General features: G+C 39.0%; 1 protein-coding gene across 1 annotated transcript; it reads right to left on the bottom strand.

The window, feature by feature from the left end:
- Positions 1 to 4,730: 4,730 nt before the first annotated feature.
- dio3a (iodothyronine deiodinase 3a) lies at positions 4,731 to 6,346 on the bottom strand. The gene has a single exon (XM_069720424.1). It carries the CDS (start codon positions 6,274 to 6,276, stop codon positions 5,491 to 5,493), a length of 786 nt encoding a protein of 261 aa, XP_069576525.1. The 5' UTR covers positions 6,277 to 6,346; the 3' UTR covers positions 4,731 to 5,490.
- Between the last annotated feature and the right edge of the window lie 13,429 nt (positions 6,347 to 19,775).

The raw sequence follows: 19,775 nt of genomic DNA, 5'->3' as shown, positions 1-19,775 counted from the left end.
ATCAGTGGTACCATCTGCTCTCCTGCCCTGTGATGCTTTGGAAAATTCTTCCAAGGGCCAACTCGATGATTATCAACTGAATGATAACATGGACTTTGTCTGCACCTCTCAACTGTCCCCAAAGGTACGACTGATTCAGATAGTAGTCTCTGGCTCCACCTTGTGGACTGTTATCTATGGCACCAAGTGGGATATCTGTGTAAAAAAAATACAGCTGCATCGCCACAGATCGTCTTTGTTTAATACCTTTTTACATAAAGCATACAACGTTGGAAAACACAAGCGTGTGCAGTGTATGAGTAGGATCAAATACTTTGAATTTGATATGAGTGTTCTCAATTACTGAGTCTGATAAGATGTCTAATTTGGGTGGAGCCGTGCTGGAAAATAGTATCATTATCTATGTGCTGATAAATGATAAAACATCAGGTTTCCATGCACAAAACTGACGCACCTCTTTTGCTTAATGAGTACTTCAGTTTGAATTTTAACAAACAGGATTGCAAGTTTCTCTGATGTCCAACTACTTGAAATGCTGTTTTTTTTTTTGTTGATTAGTGAAATGGTACAATCAGTGGAGAAGGAGGGATGTTGCATGCCTGAAGGACAAGAACAATGACAGAAGTGATGGCAGAATAGTGCTTGATAAGAATCTGTCTGATTTACAACTCTGAGTTTATGTTTGCAAGCTGTCCTGTCTGCTTTTTGATAAACTGTGTGTGTACATTTTAACCACAGCCTGTAAACAGTCTTTGAGTTCAACAGGCGAAATGTAGTCTGACCACACTGTAATAATTATAGGTGCACAAAAAAAAAAAAAAAAGATGGTGATGGAAATAAGGCTCAGTTGCCACACAGTCCTGAGACAAAGGCTCGGTCATTGTCTCCCTGTGTAGGGACACAGCGAGTCTGCAGGGGCTTTAAAATCGGAATATTTAACATGATTTTGTCTGGTGGCTGTTTTTAGCTACAATTGTGCCAAGTTGCCTTTGAGGCATTAATAACTCCTTATATAGAGCTATAGAGCTAGTGAATCAAAATTCCAGTACAATAAAAGTGTTGGACGCTGTAATATAATAATCATAATCTTGTTAAGAGACCATTGCCAGGACACCCGTGTGTGAACAGAAATATTATACTCCGCCCTCCCATCGTCAAGACAATTTCTTGAATTAAAAAGCGTGATAGTCAGTAATTTCAGTCTCGGTTAAAGCTTTCCAACTGAGAGACAACAGCTGTAGATGTCTGCCCAGTGTGATTTAGTCTAAACTATCTGAGCTCCTGCAGTTTCAGAAAATGTGTGAAAAACCATGTAGTCACAGAGTATGACCACAGGGTGTCATCCATCTAAAAGGAGACAGGGGGAAGGCTAGAGCCAAGAGCTGGGCATGGAGTGATGGATTGCATTGCTGTGAAAATGCTGGGTCTTTGTTTTCACCAGTCAGATTGTAAGTTATTGATAGTTTTCCCATGTATAGACTTAAGACACGTGCCGGTGTTCAACAATACCTAAACAAAACTCTGGTTTTAATATTCTTGAATTGAATGTGTCTTTATAGTGCCATTTTTAAAAATACTTGAAATATACAATGTAAGAAAACAGCAATAGTGCAACAATGTGAAAGTAAACCGATTGTTTCCCAGTTTTCATTTCAACAGTACAGCTCATCACAAGAGTCAAGGATGAACGCTGCCTGTCCCACATAATAGATTGTTTTCCACTTTGTTGCTGCGCTATTTCAGTTCACCTTCTGGGTGACAATCAGTGGGTTGTTTTTTTTTCAGTGTAACATCCAAACATTTCTCACTGCTGACTGAGCTTTATGGAAAATGTCCCAGAGACTCCTGCTGTGTTGCCGCATATCCCTGACCTACAAAATCTATCCTTTAAAATCGGTATATCTGGTAGCAGCTGTATCAGTGAAAGGAGTTCCTGTATAAACTTTCACTGAGAACAACAGCTTCCAAATAGTATCTGTATGTCCTTGTGAATTTTTAAATGTCTGCAGCCACAGGGAAGCTCAGGGATTTTTTTTTTCTTACCAGTATATACAAAACATATTTTTTCTAGCGTGGTTAAGTGTTAACATGTTGGTTTCACTGAAACCTTTCTGTGTGTAGAGGCCCCCGGTTCCCACCGCCAGACATTCACTTTTGGAGTTATGACCCTAGGGAGTGAGGGGCCCTCACCTTCAAAGCTGACCAGAGAAGCTGAAAAAACCTACCTCAGCAGACCCTTTCTGCTCCCTCCAAGTCATAAAACAAAACAGAACTGCAAATGTTAAATCCACCCCCCCAGCCCCAGTCTGAGACCCTTAACCCTTTGTTCCAGTCTGACTCTCCACAGACAGATGAAACTCAACATCCATGGAAAATCACACATGGAAATAATCCAGATCCAAAGAATTCCTATTGGGGTTTATATTCAAGGGGTGCATATTGGCCACATTGCAAGTTATATTTCATTTCGGCAGGTACCCCTCTGTCAGCTGTCTGCTCCACATAAATACTGCGTATCTGTGTGTTAAATGTGTTCCAGATGAGCAGTAAAGTTGGGTCAATGTAAAGGCCCTGTAGTGAGACAAGCAACATGTTCCCCGATGGCGCAGGACCTGCCCTCTTTTGGAGTTACTGGTGCCAAATGTTTTTGGCTTGTCACTCCCTAAGACAAAGTAATGTGTGCTATAAAGTATTATTTGTGATGAAGTCAAAAGAGGTGTTTTTTTTTTTTTTTTTTTTTTTTTTTTTAAAGAATATATAGTTGCTGGAGGACATCAAATGGTCGAGTAATTCAGATTGAAAGAACATCTTCTACTTTTCCTGCAGCAGTGTCTCTCAACAACTTTTGTTAAATCTATCAATTATATAGATTTGTTAAGTCTAGAAAGTCTCCTAAATCCCAAAAATGTCTTCAGTTGTCTGTTTTGTCCAACTGAGCTCAAGATACATCATTTACAATAATATACAACAGAGAAATGTCCAGATATTTGAGAAGCTGGTTCCACAAAAGTTTTGCATTTCTGCTCGATAATAAGTCAGTTGTAAAAATGTAAGTACGTAAGTACATTCAGAGCTGTGGGAAACCGGAGACAGAGTGCTTGTTTTTTGACCGATAAAGCTGATCCTGTTTTCTGTAGAGTGACTTATGTTGCATCCTTTGGGAGGGCACACCAGGAATCACTGCTTTATGGCACAAGTGCAGCACAAATCATGAGTGTTTGGATTCAAACATCAGCTTTAATAGTTTGGTGAAGTGCCAAAGAGCTGGTCCTGCAAACTAAATGTGCCAAAATTGTAGTCATTCCATTATTCAGTTGCTCAACAACATTATTCTACATACCTCCTCATATGTTGACTTAAAGTGTCACGGAGTGGTGTGGAGAGAGCATGTGAATTGTCTGCAGAGGCTTAGATTTCCAATTCCAGAGACCTGACAGTGACAAAATTGGACTATTTGCTGCCTCAAATCAGATCTAAAGGGAAAACACAAGAGATTCTGTTTTCCTGACCCATAACAAAAGCTTTCTCTCACTTTATTACAACGCCTAGGTTCAACCATCAACTGATATTTATATCATACAAACTGACTTCAATTTGTCTCAAAGCACCGATTCATAAACACCATTTTCTGGTGAAACGACCCACTCTATGACAACAATGAGCATCCTGGTGTTGTCATGAGGGTTGCGTTTCTAAAAGCCTGTTGTGTTTTTGTTACTTTAAAGTTCCAGTTGTGACTTTGCCTCCTGGCTGGAGGTAATGGCTTTATATTCCCGAGCTGCCTGAATAATGACACTGTGAAAGCTGGACACACTTGGAACAAATCTTCCGACAAGATGTTCCTCCATACAAAGGTTGTGTCATCGTTAATATCTGGTTTTCTGAGGCATCTGTGTCCGAGGCATTGCACCCAGTTGCGGATGTCTTGCTTCGTGACTTGTATTTAAACCATTTGAGGGGATTTTCTTCAACTTTTATGTGGGTTATGCCGCAAAGCTGCTTCCAGGAACAATTTGAAAAAGGGGGATTTTCATTGTATTTTATGCACGCTTTCAGATTAGTTGAAAGCTAATGTGAGTGATAATCCAACATTAAATCAATACTTAGAGGGATCTAAGTATCTGTGTTAAGGCGCAAGTTTCCAAGAACTCTGTTACAAGTCTCCAATCTTAATACTGTTTCTCTCCGGTAGGATTGGTGCGCTAAGCTCTGAAAACATTTGTGTTTAAACCCTTATAGGTGGCTATATCACTCAGCATAATAGGATGAAGTGTGATTATCCTCATTTAGTTGCAAGAGGTCAAAGGCTTACAAAGGGCTGTGGAAAACAAGTGATGGCTTCTTTACCGCAGCATTAAACCTATAGTCACTACAGTTGTATAGGCGCTTGACCACTATTTATACACGTGATATTTCACCTTGATAGCGTAGACCAAACTTGTGCAGAAGTTGATTTCAGAGGATATATGTGAGCTTTTTTGGTTGTGAAAATGACTTAAGTGCTGCAAAAAAAACAAGACTTCTCTTGAAAAAATTTGTAATTGGATGATCTTTGTTGGTCTTTAACTGGAAATAAATTGGATTTAATTGTGCAATGCTGGAAATCTGGATTGAAATTGTGCAAAAGGCTTTCAGAAAGATTTTGGGAGATCTTTCCATTTCTGATTTCATATTTTCTGCTTTCCCACAATTTCAGTAACTGCTCTTCAGAAAGGAGATGTTTACAGGAATCCATGAGAGGTCTGTTGTGCTTTATTGGGCAGGAAATTGAACATTCATTCTGCTCTCCTCAAAGAAACCAAATTACAGTCAAATCTGTACACCGTGCGCTGTTGCTGCAAAAAAGAAAACACACAGACAAACAGGTCCCAACCTTGCTTGCATACAACAATAATGGGGATTAAACAATTTAAGGATTTTGTTTAAAATAGAATCAAATGTCTGCAAAGTTGGAGTAGATCAAAGCATTTTATTGAATGAAAAATATATCCATAAAATGGAGTATTTACAAAAGACTTGCGCCATGCAAGGCAGAGAAAACCTTCACTTTGATCTCCAGTATGAAAAACATCAGTATCGGTTCTCTGGACTGATCCCGTTTAAAAACCGAACTTCACAACAATACTGACGAGCAAAGTGATTCGCACATCTCAGAATCCTGACAGATTAATTATCGGCGCATTTACACAAGGAGAAGAAATACAAAATTAAACAGGACGTTTGACGCACATAATGCATGTTCACCAACAAACAAGGTCCAAACAAACTAACCTTTTGTGGGTGGTTCCCAACATGATATACAGATGTCTAATATGGCAGGAAGGAGGACATCCTACAATGTTTAACAAACTAATCCAACCTTATAAAAAAAATAAATACACAAACAATTAATGACGGAGAAAATCGATCTAAATGGAGTTATACCTAATACTGAAAAATTGCAGCATTTTTTGTTTTTGTAATAGCAGCTCTAAAAATATAAAAATACATCTACACATTAATAAGTAGATTACTGGATTCGTCCAGGTTTTCTCTGTATTGATCAAGCCAGTCTCTGAGCTCTGAGATCCGATACCCCTCTGGTCCCCTGCCGCCCTGGTAAACTATCTTTCCCTCCTGCAGTATGTAAAGTCTGTCAAAATAAGCTCCGTACGCAGCGTTGGAGGAGTTTTCCATGCTGTCGACCACGACCAGGCAGCCGGGAACCTCCAGGTGCATCAGCTGCGCGGCGTTCAGCCTGTCCTCCAGACACCGATGTTTGGGGATCTGATACGGCGCGTCAGTGCTCATCCAGCCGTCGGAAGGATGCGCTTCCTCGATGTACACAAGTAGAGAGTCAGCAACGTCTGCGTTCTGTTGCACAACCCCCTGGAAAGCCTTCAGACGCGCCATGAACGGTGGTCAGGTGCAGCTGCCAAAGTTGAGGATGAGCGGTCTCTTGTCCTTCGCGTAGTCTAGGATCCGGCTGCGCTGCTGATCCTCCAGCTGAACAACTTCGGTGTTGGGTGCTCCGCATCCGAGATGCGCTGCTTTCAGAAAGTCCAGTTTATGTCCGTGCCAGACTGCCTTGAGGGACTCCAAGCTGAAGAAACGATTGGAGTCCGATATGCACAGAGGAGGATCAATGGCATCGACCTCCTGCTCCTTCATCTTGATAAAAACCCTTTTTCTTATGCATAAAAAGTCAAGCAGCCAAAACATGACAGCTGCCACCAGAAACCGGGGCAGCAGGGCGAAACAAACTACTGCATTTTTAATAGCTTTAATAGTATTCATTATCACTTGTAATGACAACCCGGATGGTCTTGCGCTGTGCCACGATCTTGTGGGTTGAAGTTAGGTTACTTGCAACTTCCCCTCTTTATAGCACCGGCAGATTTGAATGAATCACACCCCGCCTCCAAACTGGGGCCGAGGCCTCACATGGTGGGGATTACCTTCTGTCAACTCCACAGCTTTGAGTCGAAGCCAAAAGACAAGCGGTGCCTTATTTGAGCTGAGTCGTCATACATTTTTTTTTTTTTTTTTTTTTTTTTTAAATCATGATTGTCAAAAGTGATGTCCAGATCCAATCTGGTCTGACTCTAAGTTAAACACCAGTGTGAGATAAAAGTCCTGGTATGGAACATCATTAACGTCATAATTATGTTTAAAAAAAAAAAAATTGCAAGGAAAATCATTCAAATAAAGTACAAAATCTGGACTAAAAAGTCTGAAAACAGCCACAATTTTGAAAAAGAGTCAAACATGCCTTCAGTGATTTGTGAGACCTTAAATTTCAAACCAGTCTCGGCACCAACCGTTTTTCATAGGACGCAAATCCTTTTCCTCAGTCCTCCTTCAAACCACAAGGACACACATCTGTTTGTAGGGTAGAGGAGTACCAGTGCTCTGCAGCAGCGCTCAAACACCTCCGCACTAATCACAATCTGGAGTAACTTTATTTGTGTTTGCGGAGTCCAGTGAGACATAACATCATCTTCTTTCTGTGATTAGTTTCTTTTTGTTTAGTAAAGGGGGCCAAGTTCATTTTAAAATGTGTCCTGGCTGATGTCTGATGGCTCATAAAACTTTAAAGAATGTTGAAAACAGTCTCAGTTGGTTGGTTGTGGGGTGTTTTGACGCGTTTCCCCCTTCACACAGCCTCACTCCTCTCAAACTACTGGAACTTATTGGAGAGCCCAAAAAGAAACAAAAACGTGTGCCCACATCCTCTTCACATTTTTCTTTAGTGCCACTGTACGTTTAAACATCCCTTTGACCTGCCTGTTTTAAAGTACCTGGTTGGACTGTGATTTTCATTGTTTTTTTGTGATTACAGGGGGACATGTCGACTGCAGGAGAACTTTACAACTCAGCGACTGTGTGATGGACTGTACTGAAACAGAAACAAGATCAGGCCGTCCTCATGGACTGCAGTCAAACACTGAGATCACACCACAGACAGTTCTTAAGGGCCAACGAATGTCACCACCAGCCTTCTCAATCTCCAGGTACGTCAGAGATTTCATACTTAGGATTTTAATTTATTATCAATATATTGATATTTACTCTGATATAATAAAGTGAGCATTTTTTTTTAATCCATAATATAACCAAATATGAATGGCTGTTTTGGTTAAATACAATACAATACAAAGTATTTCATCCCAATGTTGGAAAAATTAAACTCGTGATTCACAGTTTTGCAGTTTCACTCAGCCCTACATTTTATTTCAGTTCTTTTACTATGTCTTACATTTTCTTCTCACATGCCTTATTCTGCATTTTCGGATCCTGTTTTCTGAAAACAATGTCATTTATGGCTGCCTCCATCATATTTTTATGTGTACATGGACGTACACATAACAGCAATTACACTTTCACTGCTTCTAAAACCCTTCATAAAACAAAAATACTCCGATAGACAATCCAAAATAACCTTATAGAAACTTTTAAAAACACTTTAGAAAGTGTCTCTCCCTCCAGGGAGTTGAAGGACAACATAACAAACACCAGTGAAAATCCACCCACAGAAAATACAACAACAACCACACAATCTAAAGGTACATGTAAAACAACGACACAAACTCATTTCCACAGGGAACGCTAATAGAGGGGCTAAAAGCATCTTCTCACATTAATACTGTAGAGTACAGAAAATCTCTCACACATTATTGCCTTAAATCCGCTGGAGGCTCCGGCTGCATGTGAATTTAAACAACAGAGAGTCTAAAGAATCATCCAGTGAGAGAAACTGAACCAGAGCTGCTCCGCACTATTCACAGAAGTGACTTTATCAGCAACACAAATGAGTATTTAACATAAAAATGCAAGTGCATTTTTTGTTTTAAAGTATCAAAACAGAGAGCCAAACCACAGATGTGTTGCTCATGTTTCCTCTCAGGTCCTGTCTGGTCTGAGGCTAAAGTTTGCGCAGCTCTTTTGTAAATTAAGTCTGAACCAACCTAAACAGATGTGGATGAGGTTGCCTCTGTTTCAGGACTTTAGCTTTGAGTGTAGCTATCACTATCAGAGATGTTAATCTTGGGTACATTTTTTTTCCTTCCCTGACACTATAGTCTACTTTAGCGGTGTCTGAAAGGTTTCATTTGTCCTATGTTGGATGTCTGTAGCTCTTTTTTTTTGCTTCAGGAAAGATTACAGTATAAAAATATTGTTCATAAACTGCTCTTCTTGAATTGTGTTGGCTACACATCAACAGCAACAGCAAAATCTACGTGTGTGCAGATAATTCGGTAACCAAGCTGTGTTTCTTTCACATACATAAGCTCATATTTTACCTGCTAGCAGTTTATGCTGAACTTTTCTACTGTAGCGACTATCTATCATTACCTACTGTATGTGACCATTCCCGCTTTTCAATTCCTCCATCCAACTAATTATTATGTCAAAATTTCCTGAGGACAGACGACATGAGTCCGGTGTAGGATGACACAGGCACTCTAAGCGTCTGCTTTTGTTAACTTCATGTTTTTTATTGCCACAGTTATTTCACAGACTTAATGTGAAAGGCACTTTTGACAAAGCTCATAGTTACAAGACAAATATGCACAATTGCTTTTGGAATTATTTGTTGCATCAACGCAAAAGGAAACATCAAATCACGGTTGAAAGAAACCATTACTGCTTATCAGTGTATCAGCTACCATGAGGAGTGACTGTCTGATCAACATTTTCAATCTTAAAATCATAAAAAAATGATTTTAGAAAATGTGTTTCATTATTTAACCTGTGAAAAATTCCATGCACTACAGATGATATTCAAACTTTATATTTGTTTTGCTGCAGTTTTTATGGGAAAATAATGAAACAATATAAACATTGAACATTGTTTGAATATTATTGAGAAATAAAGTTCAGTCTGATTTGTGTCACGGGAGAATAACGAGTCGGTACGGTTGCTACAAGCAAAAGAATGAAGTTCCACATTCAGCCTATTTAATAAAACAGAACATAGTAATTATTCGTGAATAAAAAATGTATTTAAAAAAACTACACAGAGAAAGAAAAACAACAGAATAGGCCAATTGAATAAGAGTAAGTGAATGACATTTCTTTTTTAAGCCAGACCCCCTTCACACCCCCTACTGAAACGATGATTGCACTGCTAGAAGTTAAATTATGATGCTGATACATAAGGACCACATATATCCTTGTCAGATCCATTTCCACACAGGGATTAGTGTTAATGAGTCAGTCTCGGGTCATACATTTAGGAGGGTGTTCTGTTAAAAATGTCTCTGTGCTCTGCAGGGATTCAACATCTGGTCATGCATATTAGCCATTCCTGGCGAAATGCCATCTACTGGTCTGGTGTGCTTATTCAACAAAAGCATTCCAAGTCGAGTGAACACATGGTATATTGGTTAAACCCTAATCTCCTGTTACAGTAAATCCGTGTCATATTTTACTTCTGGGTGTCGGTAAACCAGACACGTAGAGAAGATGTCATTCGTCTCTGGGTCACAGTTGTGATGACTCAGGCAGCAGACGGCGCCGAGTCGAACAACAAGTTGATATCTCTGTAGAAAGTTTGTTTTGCTTCATCAGTCCAACCGGTACAGTTTTCTTGATATCACTTATCACATAATATGTCATTCACACATATGTATTTCTGAAACATAATCAAACGCATTTCTTAATAGGTTCGTGCAGAATCGACACTCAGTTGCTGCTTTATTGTGACAATTACAATGTTCAGTTTTTATTGAGGCTGTTTTGGACAGGTGTCTGTTAATGGTGTCATTATGAGCACCATAATAGAATACATTTTAACAGCACCCTAAACTGCATCCTCCAAAACGACCTGTTAAATCAACCCATTTCAACAAAAACTGAACATTATAACCTTCATAAAGTTATGATTTATTGTAGAGATGTAGCATTAGACTGCTGAGTTTTCAACTTCTGTTGTTATAACCGCACTTTTCATTTGAGATAATAATACAGTAGCCTAATAATTAAGAAAAGAAACCCAAAAAACAAACTTAGTATTACCTGTATCAAAATATTTTCAGTACCATTTGTTTTATCAAATAATTACTCAGTAAATCAGTCAATTGACTGATCGAATATTGATAATTTTGAGCTAGTAAACGGTTACACCTTAAGATAAGTCAAACATCACTTGATCTTGCTTCTCAAATGTGAGAATTTGTGAGAATTTGTTTATGTCATTGGAAGTATAACAACTTAAGTTGCAGTTCCATAGTTTTTGGATTATTCGGCAAAAACAAGCAGTTTGAAGATGTTGATCTAAGATTTACACATATTACAATATTCATCCCAATTATTATCACTGATATTTGCCATTATTATTATTGGCATTGTGATGTACCTACAAATCAAATATTACTCAGTTTCTTCTGTTGTGTTCGAACACTGTTGTGTTGTGCACAGCAGTCCCCGATGAGGCTTAAAGTGAACATAATATTTGACACAAGATAAATGGGGACTTGTGCTAATAATGTGTCTTCTTTGCTTCAATAGTACAAGTGCTGCATGTTATGACAGACTCCGTTTTTTTTTTTTGTTTTTTTTTAAAGGCTCGTTTCGACTGGGGGGCAAAAACAACTGTAACGAGTTCAGCAGCTGACTCATCATTCCTCAATCTGCCCTTCTCTCTCTTTCGGCCGACATTTTAACATATCTGCTGTCTTTTAGTCACACAGTTCTTTCACTTCGATGCATTTTTGTCCCCTCCTCCAACCTTCCACTCCTCCCCCCACCTTCCTCCACCCAGTGACACTGTATTAACACTCCATTATCTAGACCCTCTTTACTTTTTCTCACAGCAAGAAAACAGAAGTGTTTTGATGAAAAAGAGGCTCACCTGCTGTGCCTAAATTTGCCTCGAGGAACTGCTCTTTTGTTGTTGCGGCCGAAAACCAGATATGTATTATAACCTACTTGCTTTTACCTCCTACAAACTTCGTTGGATTCCTGGCAGCGGTTCTAGGTTCAGCTGGGGACAATGCAGACCTGGGAAAACAGCCCTTTTTTTTTTTTTTCCCTGCCGCTTACTTATTGAGATGGCACGGTTCCAGAAGCCACAAGTGATGGAATATCATAAAAACTAACCCACAAAACAGATTTATGATAAGTTTCAATGCTGGCTTCTTCTCTTTCAAGTCACTCATATATATCTCTTTGCAGTGAGTAGAAAGGAGGATAAACATCTACCTCATCCCACCCTCTGCTTGACCTTCCATAACCCTGTCTAAATCAAAGAGCACTAGTGTTCACGTTCAACTTGAATGAACTGCTGCTGCCTGTCCTGTGGGCTGTTTGTTTGTCTCAGCAACTGGCGAGCCAATGAGGAGTGAACTAACATGTTATAATAATCTGTTTCATCTTGCTGGTCACGTCGCACATGAGATCACTCAGAGTGGTGTTTTAGTTGAGGCATTTCTTTTACCGACAGGCCAACACAGGCTCTACCTTCATAAAGCCTTTAAGAGAAACAAACCCTTTGAGGAAATGGGGCTCTATTTTTCTATTTCACCAAGTCTTATTGTGAAAGAATGAGAAAAGGCTTAATGGTTTTTTGTGTGCTTTCTTCTGCGTGCCTGTCAAGATCACTGTCCCTGATACTATCACTCTACACAGCCGGTGACTTTGATGGCATTATGATGTCTCTGTTGTGTAGCTCCAGGGTTAACGCTTGTTTTTCAAAAAATACACCGTGCGGTAGTTTAGAAGACCAGGTATGACTTTCTGTCTTTTTGATTGAAGTTAATTAAATACCTTTCTCAGCCCGATCTGAAGAAAACACTGTCGCAGGATCTGCTGCAGGTATTGTCTCGTTGGTGTGACAGATGTCCGCATTTTATATTGTAAACAACTTAACCCTCCTGTTGTCCTTGGGTCAAAATGACCCGCAGCTGTGTTCAACCAAGTTCTATTTTATTTTCATATTTTTGGGGATCATTGGTGACAAGGAGGCTGTGAGGGTTTCTTTAAAGAATGATGACCAATGATCCTAAAAAATATAAAAATAAATAAATAAAATAGAACTTGGTTGAACACAGCTGCAGGTCATTCTGACCCGAGGACAACAGGAGGGTTAAGCAGGCCGCTAATTTTTTGAGTAAATGGCCATAAGATGTGTTACATTTATAATTGTATTTGTAGATTTGGATGTAAAATAGAAACTGTAGCTATAGAGGTGTGTTTGATTTTTTTTTTTTTTTTTTATAGATGCAGTGTGTTCACATGTCATTCAAAAAGTAAGGAGAAGACACCGCAGACTGAGGCTAAGACCAAGCCAGTGTTAGGAAGTAGCTTCAGTTACATGTAATGGAGTTACATAATTAAAGAACAAAATAGATGTAACCATAATCTATTATAAAGTTACTGAGAAAAAAATAATGAAATTACAGTTACCATTAAAAATATTCGTGATGACAAAGGGGTTACATCCGAGTTCTGACTTTTTAAAGTAGCGTAGTATGTGCCCAAAACTTGAGCATTGTTCTTGATTGTCTTTCTTGTTTGAATTCATGCCGCAACTTGTCTTCCCAATCAAATCAATGTGCATTGCTCTCAGAAGCAACCCCACGTAGGCAGTTGCATTAAATGAAGAAGTATTTTCAAAGAGTCATATGGGAACCAATGTCAGAAAATTGTGAAAAGTACACAGGCCTGTTGAAGGTCTGTCATCACTCAGAAGTTGAGCTGAATGTAGATGTGGTTTGAGGTTGTGGAAACATTTTTCCTTCACTGCAGTTGGTTGTGATCTACATGCTCATGATATGTTTTTTTTACTGGTTGTGCTTTCAAATAAAAACATTTCAATCTTCAAGATTTAGTTGTGAAAGTAATTAGTGTTAAGTACTGTTGTGATGTTTATACTGACAAGTTTACATTTAATTTACATTTATTTTTCAGCTTTTTAGCTTCATGGCCCATTTAAAAGATTTGTAAGGAAAGTAATCAGAAAGTAAAGAGCTATAAAAACTTGCATACTTTTATGAAGTAATTAAAATAGTTACATTACTCATTACATTTTGAACAAGGTAACTAGTATCTGTAACCTTTTACATTTGAAAAGGAACCTTTCCAACACTGGACAAGATGGTGCGATTTGAAATTATTTTGCAGCTTTGTGTTTTTTAACCCTCCTGTTGTCCTTGGGTCAGAATGACCTGCAGCTGTGTTCAACCAAGTTCTATTTTATTTCTTTCTTTTTATATTTTTTGGGATCATTGGTCATCATTCTTTAAAGAAACCCTCGCAGCCTCCTTGTCACCAATGATCCCCCCAAAAAATATGAAAATAAAATAGAACTTGGTTGAACACAGCTGCGGGTCATTTTGACCCAAGGACAACAGGAGGGTTAAACATACAGAGAGGGAAACAATGTAGAGTGACTGGAGGGAAATAATAGAAAGAGCTGGAGTTTCTGCCGACTTCTGAGATCAGAGCCAGCGTTGAACACACAAACATACACACATACATGCACACAAACACACACACACACTCAGTCAGTGCATAAATCTATAGTTAGCTGCAGAAAAGCCAGTAAATTTGCAGTCATGGGACAAATAAACCCTCTCTGCACAGCACCCAGCATTCAAATCTGCTTGAATAAAACAAGGCAGAAATTTGATTCATGCTCTGACTCAACACACCATGCTATTCATTGCCTGCAGGTGGCATAAGTGTTAAAATTGGAGGAACGACAACTTTCTTTGCCTAGAATGGTGCACATCTGCGTTTCTACATCTGCAGTCAACTGCTGTTTTTCATACCGTTATATTTCTTCTCCGTGGATGTCATGTTGATGTCACAGCAGGTAAAGCTCAGAATAATGAGGAAAGGATTTAGCTAATTCAATTTTGGAACCCAGGTATTGCGCAAGCTGGCTCACATCCACACTGTCACGCACACTTGAATAGTGAGTTGACAAAGGTAACCATATTGGCAACATCTGTGTGTTTTCTGCTCCAACAAGTCAAAACATTTCCAGTGAAAAAGACCAACAGGTGGCGCAGGTTCCAACAATAACCGCAGACGTGAAACTACCGGTGCAGCGGCTTCGGTTGGTTGTTTTTACACGGCCCATAGTTTACATTCCTGTCCTTGTAATCAACTGTCTTTATCATACTACTGCATCAAGCTCGAAATGAGGCTCTAATTATCTTGTTATCTTACATCCTCTCAAAATTATGGGAACTCGAACTGCAGATAACTCTGTTTTAAAAAACAAAAGAAAGAAGTGAATCAGTAATACATGATTATCTTGTTGAATATGTCTTTTAAATCTGTACAACTATTATTATTAATTGAATTCATAACGATTTACCAAAACTTTGTTTTCTCTCTGCAGTTCGGGGGGCTTCTGGCAAGTCTTCAGACAAGCTTGCGTCTCCAGTTGTCTCTGCCCTAATGGTGATGGTGATCGCAGGGTGTCCTTATGTGGCTTCTTTCACTGCTGCCTGTTTGAGCTTATTAGTGAGTGCCCGTCTGTAACCTCATTGATGCCAGTCCTCAGGACAGATGGTGGCAAGACAGGGTGAGTGAGAAAACCTCTGACACACACACTCCCTCGCTCTTCTATTGTTGCGCTGTCTCTATGTCTCTCGCCCTCTGAGGCCATCTCAGCTGCTGTAAACAATGCTGTAAACAATCCTTGTGTGACATTTGTTTGTTGAAAGTTTGATAGGGAAATGGAAGGAGTTAGTACTTTTAAAACTGGCCTTCAGTCTTTGCAGGGTATTGAGTAATGTGTAAATCAGGGCTCACAAACACTGTGGTAATAGTGAAGTTTACAACAGTGGTACGCTTCCTTTTTAAACAGAATTAGCTGTTTCTTCTATGACATGTTTTCGGAACAGAAAAGTTTAATGTGAGGTTTATGTGTTTACCAAAAAAACAAATCCCTAGAAGGAGAATCAAAGCACTCCTGTCCTCATAAGGTCATTGTGCACTCAACAGTGTTTAATAGGATGTGTTTTCTGCCCTGAGTTGTCTCTGCGGGATACCGCTAAAGCAGTGGGACAGACATCAACTGGCAGCATTTGTGACGCTGGACAGGAAGGTGAAGCAAAACACTGATGGCTGAGAACTTCAGGCGAACTGAGGGCAGAGTAGGTTAACAAACGGAGAGACAGACAGCATTAAGATGCTCTGTGGACTACAAAGTGGGTGGGGATTATATCAGAGGTCTGGAAATGATGGCGTTACCTGGACAAATAACTGAAATGTCTTGATTAAAGAGTTTTTCATTCATTTATTTTGCAATAAATTTAAGGTATTTTTTAATTATTTTATTTTGTGTCACTTTGTGCTTAATTTAACAAAGTGAGTGCCAACCAATTAAGACACCACATGACATCTGACAACAGCACATGCTCTACCAAGTTCATATACATCATTATATAGTACTTGATTTCATTTGGATTAGCATCATCCCACATTATGATTGTTTAGTTCAGCAGTGTTATCAACTATTACAGTTGCTAATACTAATCTGTAACTCAAATATTAAACAATTAAAAGATCAAGTGTGGTCGGGATTAAAAGTCCTCTCAGTTCATGAGTTCTGATTTTCCGACTTAAATTCTGTTGCATTTGGGTAACAAGAGTTTATTGTTCAACCCAAGAAAAGACTATTGCAGGAATCTGATGATTTACTGAGTGTTCTGGAGAATCTTTACCGACAGAATATTGAAAGCATGAATTTTAAGTGTCCATATTGGGTCAGAAAAAAACAGTACAACCATAAAAAAATAAAATAAATAAAAAGTTGCACAAAAGGCTCATTTGAATGTAAGCAACCATGAAGATAATAATATGTTTCAGATTTACGAGAATTGGGACTTGCAATAACATGACTGTGTTTCAGCATCGGATTTGAAAGAGGTGTGTTTTAAATGTTTGACAGGTAATTAGAGAGTTGCAAAACATTTGGACTTCTCTGCGAGATTTCATTTTCTTTCTCTGATGTTGATCAAAGTACCAGATTTTAATAACCCAACACAATCAGAGATGATTTACTGAGTCCAGATGCATTTGAATTGTCAGATTGCAGGTGTTTAAGTCAAATTTGTTTTTGGTCGGTGTGGAGTGAGAGAAAGCATCTCCTCCAGTTATTTCAGAAGATTTCATGATCTTTTCAAAGGCTATAAAATAAAGTCTGGTCTAGGATTTTCATAATACAGACTGTTGTTGCACATTACTTCATTTGCCGTCATCTGCAGCTCCGAATTGCTTTCTTCTTTTCTCCATCACCCGCCCCCATCTGTCTCGTTTTCCTTATTTTCCCCTTTTCTCTCACCCATCTGCAACTAACTCCACACCCCTCATCCCCTTTTCGCTGTAACTCTCCTCTTCTCTTCATTATTGGCTTGGCTTTGTAAGACCTCCTGGTGAATCCTGGCATCACACTCCCATTTCAAAGGAATGAAAATGCAGCACTGGTCTCTGCCATCAGTTTGCTCTGCTCCCCCTTTCATCTGCCTGGACATATTAAGACAAGAAATGTGAAGCGCCACAGCAGCTCCCACATGAATCAGTCTGAGCCCCCCAATAGGAACGTGTGCTGGTCATTTCAGGTCCAGTTTCAGATAGGAGAAAGAGAGGGAGAGATTAAGTTAGAGCAAGTATGAGAGGCGAGATGGTGACAGGGTGACAACAAGAGAGGGGACATGTGGGTCAATTATTGAGGGCACCACATTTGTTTCTTTACCATAATCAGGTCTATGTAATCTACCTCTACAATAAAGGAGGGGCAGTTTAGAAGGGGCAGGGGACATCCAAGTAGAGCATACTGGAAGAGTAACACAGAGAACAGCATTTGAAATGTAATGGAAATCTATCTCCTCGAAATTGTGTTTATACTAACTTGTTTCCCCAGCTACATGGTGATGTTCATACACAGGTGCTTGGTAGGTGTAGAAAATGTGCAGGACTTTGACTCCAGGGTTTCTATCCTTTGTACTGTCCGTGGTTACACCAACACTGCGGTCTTTCCCTTAACCAAGTCAGGTCAAGTTAGTTCTTTTTTTAGCATCACCCAATATCACAAATTTTCATGAAGGGGTTTTACAATCTGTAATGGCCTATAACACTGTCTGATCTTCAACCCCTCCCCCCCTATTCAGATATGAGAAAACTCCCCCTAAAAAAAAAAAAGCATAAAAAAAACCCAAAATTTCTGAGTAGATGCACTTTTTGCAAAACTGGATATTTTGCTATAAAACCTGTTGTATGTGAGCATTTTACTGATACATTTACTCAGTCAACATTTTCTCATAATATTAATAGAGTGTAATTTAAGAGGCAGTATGTTTCTGTTAAAGCATGTTTGCTTTTGAAAGTTAGTTATATTTAGATGTAATATCTTGGGGACGGGGTTGTGTGTTTATTTGCATGACTGAAAAGCAGAAGATTAAAGGAATCTTTGTTCATTAATAATGAAAGTTATTTTAGAAATGAGAAAATTCAATATACTGTTTAACGAAGTGCAAAAACAAACCTGCCTGATTATTTAGTCTCAGCCCTCTCACATGTGTGAACATGGGCCCCATAAATAGAACAATATGGTTTTAGACTCTGGGCAACCATTTTGTGGGCAACCACAATACATTTTGTTTGTATTGTAAATTGAAAATAAGGCAAAGGCGAGAAGTTTCGGATGAGGGCTTTGGACCAATAAAGTGGAGGTTAAGAGGATTTAAAAAGGGGCGATAACTGGGAAAGAAAACAATCTAAAAAAAATAGATGGTTGAGGGAAGGTAGCCAACAGTGTGCACAAAACCCAGCGAAAATTAACATGGGACTGTGGAGAAGAAAGTGTCACTATACACAGTTAATTAGGACTGTGCCTGCTGTTGAATGACACACAATGAAGAGTCAAAGATAGACCTACTTCAGTGCATTGTAGATACCATCAAGTTGAGCCACCAGAATGCTTAAGACCAGAGAGTGTCTAAAAACCCTCTGGTTGAGTTCATTGAAAAATGACCAGGTTAAAAAAAAAAAAAATGGAACAATAAACCACACCGATATTTTGTTGCAGCATAACAACGTTGCGCTACCTTTTGCCTTTTCTTCTGAGGGAAAACGTCATCATTCACACAACCACTAGGCATGAAAATGTAGCGTGGAGCGTGCTGAAGCACCGGATAGCAGTTGGTAGAAGATCTGCACATCCACATCTATAAATGAAAACAGATAATAATAATACAATTTAAATGACAAAATGTTTTGTTTCTTGTTTTGGTTATGTTCATAGTTCTAATCATATTTTGATTTCAGTAAATGGTTAATAGTAGGTTTTAGGCTACAAACCCTTGTCCAGTTGGAAATTATGTTTAAGGTCAGATAGGTATCATGGGTTTCTTTAATACACAGATTAGTGCCTCGACAGATCCTAAGGCAGTAAAATCATGTTTATTAAGCTAGAAGGGAGGAAGAGGCTAATGACATCAGCTCGGACCAAGGAAAGGATGAAGATATCACCAACCAAGCAAGGCAAGTTTTTTTTTTTGTCTGTTTCATACACATCATACCTGGTATCTACCCCAAATAAATTGACAGAAATGATCCAATGGTGGATCTCTCAGGGATAACAGTTCAAAATAAACAAATAAAAAAGAATAGCAAAATAATAAAGTAAACTATGAATAGGGTGCCACTGTAAAGTGTAAAGTGAGTTAGTAAGCCTAAATGCACATTAGCCATGTATAAACTGCTGGTTTGATGAACAGACGCCTTTCTTTTGCCTGTGAATACTAACCATGTTATTGGTCGATACTATCTTATTTATCATATTTTGTAAATCTGGCTTCCACTGCGTAGCTACTGTTGTGTAACGTTTGTGTATACTTTGTGCATGCCATCAGATCATCGCCTGCTTTGCGAGTAAATAACAGTTTCGGTGATTGTTGTTTTATTGTCAATGTCATTGTTTAAATCTGGCTTTCCTGTGAGCCAGTGCCCAGCTGGCTTTGTGTGTACGTGTGTGTGTGTGTGCGTGTGTGTGTGTGTGAGTGTGTGTGCGTGTGCGTGTGTGTGTGTGTGTGTGTGTAGAGACTATATTTTGTCTCTGTTTTCTAATGTCTCTGATGTTTATTTCAGCCATTGTTTATTTCAGCCATTGAGAAATATGGCCTTATTATGTACAATACATTCATCTAGTGCTGCTATTGACAAGTAAAATCCGAACTGTCTACAGTGGGATTCTACATAACCCTGTATTTCAAATATCAATCCCATTTAAATGTCTGAGCATACAACCAACGCCATCATTTTCTGGCGAGGGCAAT

This window comes from Brachyistius frenatus, unplaced genomic scaffold (genome assembly GCF_029030835.1).
Source record: "Brachyistius frenatus isolate BFR_SWC_R1_liver_20210118 unplaced genomic scaffold, ASM2903083v1 Contig_240, whole genome shotgun sequence".
Taxonomy (NCBI): Eukaryota; Metazoa; Chordata; class Actinopteri; family Embiotocidae; genus Brachyistius; species Brachyistius frenatus.
Note: the sequence above shows the minus strand (reverse complement) of the source record. Positions and strands in the feature narration are given on the sequence as shown.